The 10287-nt window shown below is 28.9% G+C and overlaps 1 protein-coding gene across 1 annotated transcript; it reads right to left on the reverse strand.

Annotated features, from left to right (window-relative positions):
• Positions 1-1674: 1674 nt before the first annotated feature.
• Positions 1675-4153, reverse strand: LOC122723682. Its single transcript, XM_043956779.1, has 4 exons — positions 4004-4153; positions 3799-3900; positions 2727-2769; positions 1675-2186 (listed from the first exon to the last, which is right to left on the reverse strand). Exons 1-4 carry the CDS (start codon positions 4151-4153, stop codon positions 1675-1677), a joined length of 807 nt encoding a protein of 268 aa, XP_043812714.1.
• Positions 4154-10287: the final 6134 nt, after the last annotated feature.

Below are 10287 nucleotides of genomic sequence, written 5' to 3' on the forward strand. Positions count from 1 at the left end.
AAATCTTCCAAGGGTTTTAAGGGTTTTGGTGTGTTTTAAAGGTTTTGAGCACAAATAGCAAGTTTGGAAGTTTGGAGTTTTGGAAGAGCTTTTCTTCATATCTCCACGTTAGGATCACTCATCCTCAAGTTCCTAAGGAGGTAAGGGTGGATCCTGAACTTCTTTGATGATTTTTGAAGGTTGTATGGAAGTTTGATGGGTAGTATGCATGATTAGGTTTAGGTGAGGTTTTTGGGAGATGTTTATGGTCAAGCATGTTAAGTGTTGTTTGATGTATTTGTTTGAGGTTTTAGGAGAGTTTTGGACCTCTTTATGCATGTTTTATGGTATGTGCTAGTTGGGAGTAGTTGATATGCATGTTGGGTAAGTTTTGGGTGAGTTTTGCATGAAACAGAGCAGGTTTCTGCCCAACGGGCAAAACCAGGTTCGGCCGCCGAACCCCTTGTGGAGGCAGTTTCGGCTGCCAAAGCTTGCCCTCGAAACTTGGGACTTTCGTCTCTGGAGGCAAGGTTCGGCCGCCGAAAGTGCCGCCGAAGGTTGAGTTTCGTCGCTGGACGAGACTTTCGGCTGCCGAAGGTGCCGCCGAACATGCATGAGTTTCGTCTCTGGAGAGGGGTTTCGGCCGACGAACCTGCCGCCGAAAGTGCCCTGTCCAGCTTTCTTTTGCATGTTTTATGTGATTATTTGGGGATCGTTTAGAGGGTTTTTAGGGAGTTTCAGAGAGATGTCCTTGAGTTAGTTTGGTCCCTCATTTGAGTCCACCTGTGTAGGAACGGACCAGAGGAACCCCAGAGAGCAGCAGTGAGCACTGTCCTGCAGAGTTAGTACAGAGTCAGCCAGGTGAGTGGAACTTCTCTTTTCAGAACTAAACTACTTTTGAGCATATATCATGCATCATAATGAGTCTAGTAGGATGCTTGCATTAGTTTCACGAATATGCTGCATTGCATATACGATGCGTATGAGGCTGTGGATAGACCAAGGCGACTCCAATAGCCCAAGCTCTGTTATAAGACCTGGCCGGGCCAGGCAGCCATCTGTAGGTAAGACCTGACTAGAGCAGGCAGCAGAGATAGTAAGACCTGGCTGGGCCAGGCAGGCAGAGTTGATAAGACCTGGCTGGGCCAGGCAAATTGAGGTTATAAGACCTGGCTAGGCCAGGCATCCTTTTAGTATTGGGATTTTTGGTCGTCATGTCTATCCCTGAGATGATGTGCTGTTGTGCATGCCATGAGATCATGTTTTTCATATTATGTTTTATAGTTCTGCTCATTGGGCTTGTATAGCTCATCCCTCTCCCCTAACTCTAGTTGTGCAGGTTCAGAGTTCAGAGGGAAGTCAGCAGGGTACAGGAAGAGTACATAGTTTGTAATAGCTAGTGTGGACATGTAAATGTAAAGAGATAGTGTATTTGTACAGTGTGTAGAATGGTGCTTGATTATAAGAGTTGTACTCCCTTGTTGTAAACACATGATTAGTTTATGTATATTTCTTTTCTTGTTCGTGCATATGAGCAAAACCAGACTTAACATTTCATGCACAGGTTAAGCCTTGGAGTACAGAAAAGTTTTATGTTTTGACAGAAAACGTATGATCATGTATGGGATTTCACAGGTACACAGACAGTATAGCAGACTTACTACGGGTCCCGGCGACCTTAAGTCGATCTGGATCCTAGTGCCGGTAGCAGTTCGGTTTCTGGGCTGTTACAGGTTTAGTCAGAGGATCAGCCAAATTCACTTCTGATTTCACATAATCAATGAAAATAGTTTCATATTTCAGCAGCTGCTTAATAGCATTATGTCTCAGACGAATATGTCTATTCTTACCATTGAAAGTTTTATTCTTTGCAATGGCTATTGCCGGTTGGCAATCACTACGCATTGATACAGATGGTGTTGGTGAAAAATTCATTAAATATAGCAGACTCCCAATGATCTGTGCATATTCAGATTGAGCAACAGAGTCACCTCTATTTTTCTTTAATTGACAGTTAGGATCATAAGGGGTACTCACTGATTTGACATTGAAATGTCCAAACTTCCTTAGAAACTTCTCAACATAATGCTCTTGTGATAGCATTAGACTATCATTCTTCCTTATGATTCTAACTCCCAAAATCATGTTTGCCTCTCCCATATCTTTCATATCAAATTTAGAGGCAATGAAAGCTTTTGATTTACAAACTATATCGTAATTTGTACAAAAAATAAGCATATCATCCACATATAAATAAATAATCATAGATTCATCATTTATACGTTTTGTATATACACACTTATCAACTTTAACAGAGGTAAAATCATCATTCAACAAAACTTGATCAAATTTCTCATGCCACTATTTGGGGGCTTGTTTTAAACCATATAATGATCTAAGAAATTTGCAGACTTTATTTTCTTGACCAGAAATAATACAACCATCAGGTTGTACTATATAAATTTCTTCTTCCAAGTCTCCATTTAAAAAAGTTGTTTTAACATCCATTTGATGAATAACAAGTTTATGTATAGAAGCTAAAACAATTAATACTCTAATAGAAGAAATTTTAGTTACAGGAGCAAAGGTGTCAAAATAATCTATATTTTGTTTTTGAGAAAATTTTTTTGCTACTAGCCTTGTTTTATACTTTTCAATTGACCCATCTGGGTTATATTTTCTTTTGAAAATCCATTGACAACCAATATGTTTAGCTCCTGGAGACAAGTCTACTAAAGTCCAAGTACCATTTTGAGTAATAGAATCAATTTCAGTTTTAATTGCTTCTTTCTAAAAAGAAACTTCAGAAAAACTTAAAGGTTCATTTTCAACAAAATAAGTGTAAAAGTCATTTCCAAAAGAAGTCTCTTTTCTTTGTCTTTTACTTCTTCTTAAATCTTTATTATTATTTCCAAAAGGATTTTCATAAATATCTTCATTAGATACATGAGAAATTTTCTCAACTTTTAAAGGAAAAATATGTTAAAAAAACTCAACATTTTTTATTTCAATTATAATATTACAATCAATCACATCACTTTTCAAAACAAAAAATCTATATGCAACACTATATTCAGCATAACCTATAAACATGCAATCATAAGTTTTTGAATCTATTTTTCATTTCTTAGGATCAGAAAAAATTATTCTAGCAATACACCCCCACACTTTTAAATGTTTTAAGTTAGATGTATAACCTTTCCAAAATTCATAGGGTGTTTTATCAGTTTCTTATAGGGTATCCTATTTTGTAGATGACAAGCAGATAATAAAGTTTTCCTCAAAGGTTATTAGGTGAAGAATAACTTATTAATAAAGTATTCATCATTTCTTTTAATGTTCTATTTTTTCTTTCCGCTACTCCATTAGATTCAGGTGAATAGGGTAGAGTAAATTAATGAATTATTCCTTTTTTTCACAAAAGTCATTAAATAAGATATATTATTCACCTCTATCTGATCTAATCCTTTTTATTTTTCTATTTAATTGATTTTCTATTTCAGTTTTATACAATTGAAATATATCAAATGTTTCATCTTTGTTTCTAAGCAAATATATTTTAGTATATCTAGAATAGTCATCAATAAAAGTTACATAATATTTTTTACCACCTCTATTCATAATTTGTTTTAAATCCCCTAAGTCTGTGTGTATTAAACTAAGCAATTCAGATTCTCTATGTGTAGTTGAACATAATTTTCTTTTTTTTATGTTGACTTAGATTCTACACAAATCTCATATTTATTTAAACATGTATTACCAGTGCCAGATATTATACTAAGATATTGCTTTTTTTTTTTTAATATAAGAAACACTAACATGTCCTAATCTAGCATGCCATAAATCAAAAGAATTAAGCAAGAAAGCACAAAAAGATGCATTTCCATTTGTTATTGCAGAAATATTGAGAACAAAGAGTCCCTAATTATAATAACTTTTTCCAATAAAATTATCAATTTTAGTCAGTATAATCAGGTTTTTTATTTTCGTATCTGATATTTAATTTGTGCACTTTTCCTTGTACAAGGTTTGCTCTTGTAGCCAACTCTTTACTTTTTGTAGCTTTAAGTTCCCTCCTGTTTATATCTTCAATCTTCGAGATGTCAGGAAAAAGTTTGGCGTATGGAGTAGCAGGCAGTGCAGAAATAAAGACAGTGACAACATTTGGTTCCATTTGTGTACAGATAAATCCTTAAGATTGTTGAAAAAATAGGGTAAAATAATGAAACCTGAATCGTGTTGAATAATGTCCTTAAGGATTTATTTTGTAATCCCCCAGGATTAAACAAGTTCTTCTGAAATTTAATTTTCAGGATTAGGACAATAATAATTTATCTCTAATTTATAATCCAGTAAAAAATACAAAAAAAAAATAAAGTAGAAAAAATAAGAGTTAATATGTTTGTAAAGACAAAAGTTATTTATAGTGAAAAAATCGACTATTATATATGGTTATAAAAATTTTGAAATAATATAATAAAATTATAACGGTTATATTTAATATTATATTTAAATCTCATAAATAAAATATTTAATTATCATAAAATTTTTAACGATCATAAAATTTTCAATAACCATAAAATCTTTTAAAATTTAAATTAATTTTACAATATGGACACCCCACCATCACCTCACATTTCTCTGTTGTAAGTTTTAATCAATCAAACATGATTCACTTTTAGCCTCGTCTTCATTTTAATCTTAGCAATATCACATTGGTTGGTGGATCGGTGGCAATAGTGATATACGAGACTTTTTCCATGTGATGCATTGTTATATGGAGTGATTTGGTTGTGGGTTGTGTGATTGGGTTATGGGTTTTGGGATGACCTTTATATTTGGTTGTAGACCATTAGATTTGGTTGTAGCTCTTTAGTTGTTTTTTGGTTTAGATTGGATTGGTTGATTTAATAGTTTTCTTGGATTGACAACCACTGAAAGCTCTAAAAAATATTATTTAGAGCTATTGAAAACATCAATTAAGGTATTCCCAGACTTGATTTGACCACTTATTATTTTTGAAGACTCTAATCTAATGGTATTTTTAGTGACAAAATTATTAGTTAGAAATAATTATTATTTACTATATATAGTTTGATAAAATTAACTATTCCTTCTATCATTAAAAACACATTGAATTGATGTCTCTATTATTTTCAACAGTTAATTATTAGTCCATGTATAGGCTAAATAGTTATTATTTTTATATTATAGATGTTAAATAATTATTATTTTAAAATTATAAAGATTACATAATTATTCTTTTAAAATCTATAGACTAAAAAATTATATTTTAAAATTATAAATACTAATTAAAAATTTTTTTAATCATTTTCATATAATTAACGACTCACATAAATATAAAAATTAAATAGTTGATTATTTGAAATGAAATTGATTCAATAATTAACAGATTAAAAAATAACTATTTAGTTCTAAACTTTTAATATTTATTATATTATGTTTATATTTAGCTATATTGTAATAAAAATATTAATATTTATGATTTTATTATTATTAAAATTGATTAGGTTGAATTAGAATGATTCAATGGTTGTTTTGAAAAAAATACAGATTCAATTTGCTTAGGCTATCACACTAATTATAATACAAGTAAAGTTTACAGTATTAATGAATCCAAGTACGATTTTATAGCACATCATGGAGTTTTTTTTTTTTAAATGAAAATTGGAGATTGAAGATTGGAGATTAGAACTTAAAATATCTCGAATTTACACTTATCACCAGACTAAATTTGTGAGTGTCATAGAAGTCTTTTTATAGGTTGTAAATTTTTACAAAAGCACATTAAAATTGTAAAAAAACAAATAATGTACATTGTTTTAATATAAACCCCTGAATATTGAGGAAAATAAAATATAATTTTCAATTATTTTATATTTAAAAATTGAGAGAAAAATAATATTATATTTGTCATTTTTTTATTTTAAATTGATTGTAAAGTGAAATTGAAATTATAAATTTATTTATATATTTTCTAGGTTATTTCTAAAATTTTAAAAATAAATTATAATTTATTATTAAAAAAATATATATTTTTTCAATCTTTTTCTCCTTTTATCTAAATATAATAACAAAAAAATTATCCTTCTTCTTAATTATATTCTTTATTATTTTCGTTTCATTATTTTATTTTCTCTATTTACAATGTACAAGAATTCTATACATATTTTTTAAATTGCTATTAACGCAAATAAAAAAAAATATTGAAGGAAATGTTTTTTTAAAATAATAAAATTGTAATTTTTTAAAGAATTTGTAAATATATGAATAAATTTATATTTTAAAGTTTTTCTTTTTATTTTCTTTTAATTTGGAGATAAAGAAAATTTGAAAAGCTAGACCTCCAAAATTTAATTTAAATTTATTACTTTTAACTAAGCATATAAAAATTATTTATAGATAAAAATATTTATTTTTTAAATTAAAAAGTCAGCTAAATAATAATAATAACAATAATCATTTATTATGATAATTGGTGGAGGAGGATGGGAGGAGAGACAAAAAGAAAGAGGCGGATGAAGTAAGGGACAGAGATAGATGGAGACTGGAGAGGTTCCATCTCTCTTTTTCCAACCGACTCTTCCCTCTCCGTCACTCCGTTTCTCCACCCATCATTCTCTATTTCTATTTCTCCCTGTTATCAAATATATCTTCTCTTTTCGCCTTCTGTACCTGTTATCACTCAATATAATATGTATATACATGATCCGTTCCTCCACCTGTCACCCTATCTCTTCTCACTATCTATCATCTCTTCTCTCCTCTCCTTTTTGTACCCCATTATCATCCAATAATAAATATGCACGTATGCTATATGTTGATTATTAATTACAAAATAATTATAATATTATTATTATTGACATTTTTATAAGGATTTTATATTAAAAAAAGAGATTTTATCTATTTTTATAAATAATTTCTATGAATGGATAAAAAAATATATAGAGAAAGATTTTATTTTTAAAATAAATATTAAATTTTATTATATAAAAAAATAAAATATTTATTTTAACTAAGTTAAAGTAACTTAAATGATTATTATTGTGACAAATTTTTAAAATTAAGGTATAATAGATTAAACCCGAAAGTTTATTTTTAAAATTCAATTTAACTATAGTCTATAATTAATACAAATTTTTAAAATCGGCTAAAATTAATTAAAATAAAAGAATTTGCTACAATTAAAAAAATTAAAGTTTTGAGTTTCTTATTTAACCATATGGCCCATGGAAAATGAATTCGATCTAATCTATTTACAATTGATTTGATTCCAATAGACATTTGATAAGGTTGCTGTCATTGTTACGCAGGAGGATTTAGAGTTGATGAGGACAAATCAATTTTGGGGCTTAGTTGATCTACTGTCGGGGAGAAAATTGAATGGGAACAAATGATTTCTCTTGATTTTAGGCGAATGGATCCATCAATAGGTATGAAAATTGCCTAACGGATAAGGTTATAAACAAAAGAGGGAATTGTTTATAAAGATTTATTTTCCCCTAATTGTTTGATTTGCTTTAATTCAATCTTTATCGTCTGTATCAAGCAGAGTTTGGGAACCACCTCCAAATGGAATAATTGGTGGAATCTGTAAGAACAGAAATCTGGGTTCATTTGTAATTTTGGCACAAGATAGATTGGGTAACTCATGCGGGTGGTATCGTTTAGAAATAGTTTTGTACGCATGTGCAAGTCATTTTGTATATGTAATTAATTAAAAATTAAAATATCATATAAAATAATATTTTTTAAAAATCTATTTTATCATTTACTTTTTTTCTTACTTATCTCACTTTACTATTAATAGATTTATTGAGATTAAAATAATTAGGTGAAATAAATGATAATTTAATCAAATTAAACATTATTTTACTAGGTGATTTAATTATTTTCTTAATTACTGTGAAAATGGATGGAGGTAGTACTTTTTAGCAAGACTCCAAAAGCAAGAATGCTTTAATTTTCAAAAATGTCCAACTCAATACTCAAGTATCTAGTGCGACTCTGCTCACTTTGATGACCTTGAAGGTTTTACATGCGTACAAAGCCGACAATTAGCAGTTGATAGAGGCTTATATCAGTTTTTGTGGAAGGATAATTACTTCAAATGATTCATGCCATTCAAAATCAAATGGCTTTCTCTAATACTGAAGGCGTATTTTCAAAGATGTCATTCACCAGCTGAAGTCCAAGATCCCTATCATTTCCTTTGATCATGTTAAGAGAAGTAGGAAAAAAGCAACAACCTTAGCTTTAAAGGGGAAGCACGACTCAAATTTCTTACGCAATTAAAGTTCTCAACTTTACTTTATATTCTGGTCGATGGGTACTTAATCTTTCAATAATATTTATAACATATTAAATGAATAAAATATGAAGTAAAAAAGTTTTCTATGTTTCATAAAAATAGAGTATCCATATATTTGAATACACTTTGTTTGACACTAATTGTATTATCAAGTTTAATATTTTTCTTTAGCTGTTATTGAAAGCGAAGGAAAATAGATTTTATATGGTAATTTGACTTTAAACGATAATTAAAAATTATTATCCAACTCAATTTAATATCGAATAATTAATTTTAAATTATATGATAAATTTAAATTAAATTTAATTTTTATTGTCGATTTTTATTGAAGGTCATAATTATTTTTTAAATTTTTTTTTAAAAAATATGACTTTCATAAAGTGTGACGAGTACCATAAATATGTTATAAAATTTGAAATGAAAATTTTATCTTTAATGATTAATTTTATATTTTAATTATTTTTTAAAATTTTTTTATAATCTTTTATATTAAAATTTTTTTTATTATAAATAATACTGTTTGAAAATATTTTTAATTTTTAAAATTTAATAAAAAATTTTAATTTGTAATTTTTTAAATTCCACCTTAATTAAACGTTAATTGAAATTTCGAACCAAATCTATTGCCGAGGCTAACAACCATGAAAGAAAATTTCTACTATATCAATATGTAGAGTTATAGTTTGCAGACGTCGAACTTCTCTACCTTTCAGTGATGGAGTTTGCCGCCGTTGGTTTGTGTATTTTTGTTTTTAATTTTTTATTTTCTTTTATAGTTGTATTTTAGTGTGTGGAATGGTGAATTTTTAATTTAGATAATTGTTGTGTGCTACGATGGATAGGGCTACTTTGGATAGTTAGCATGATGGCAACAATTTTGAATTTGAAGTTTATTTTGGTGTTGCAATGAATGTGGTTGTTTATTGAGATTGCTGTTAGTCTTCCAGATTGCTCGTTTGCGCGGTGACACTGAAACTCCAATTTTCCAATGGTGTGGTGAAGATGGTGGATGTTGTTTTCAGAACATGCATCAGCAGGTTGTGATTGTGGGTTTGTTGGGTTTCTCTTCATGAATTTTTTGCGACTTTTTTTTTGACCATTTGACACTTTGTATTTGTGAAACTCTATTCTATAATCCGCCCTGCTTTTTACTGCAAATCTTGGTGCACGGTAAAAAAAGGTATGTAGAGTTAAATTACACAATTTGATGTCGGTATTGCAAAGAAATATTATGCAGAGGACAGGTGCATTTGCAGACTGCATCACGTGCCATTGTCTAAGCAGCATGTAAGTTTATGCTATTTGATTTAATAAAAAAATATTAGACCCTTATAATTTACGCAAAGCCAAGACGAATACTATATGATTCTCGGCACCCCCAAACGCGCCCTATTTTCCAATGACGCCGGAAAGTTTTTTCTGGTAACCAAAAGTTCATCCGACAACTTTCACTCCCTTTCCGTTAAATTGCAAACCGATTTCCACGCATCCATGCGTTCCTTCGTTATGGAGATTTAACCTTTGTGAATTAGTTTAATATTATTTTTTATATTTTTTTAAAAAAATTCTTATTATTTAATTAATTATTTGAAAATTAATTGTGCATTTTATATGGGTATAATATTTTTAAGGCATTGTGAGTTTTCATCATACTTTTTATAATTTATGTCGGTCTTTCTATTTTCATATGTTTTAAAATATTATCAATTTTTTTACATATTAATTAATATATTAATTAATTATTATAATTCTAGTTCTTATTTTATTTTTAAAATATTTAATATATATTAAAAAGAAATATAATTAAAAAGATAATAAATTTTTTAATTAAATAAATACCATTTCCTATGAAAAAGTTGTTTAGACCCAAAAAATTATGAAAATGAGTAATATTTTCTTTCTGCGGAGTTTCAACTCAGATTTCAGAAAAATTTCAATAATAATAATAAGTTATTCACTTGTGAACCTCAGAAGTG

The sequence above is a fragment of the Manihot esculenta genome, chromosome 5 (assembly GCF_001659605.2).
Source record: "Manihot esculenta cultivar AM560-2 chromosome 5, M.esculenta_v8, whole genome shotgun sequence".
NCBI lineage: Eukaryota > Viridiplantae > Streptophyta > Magnoliopsida > Malpighiales > Euphorbiaceae > Manihot > Manihot esculenta.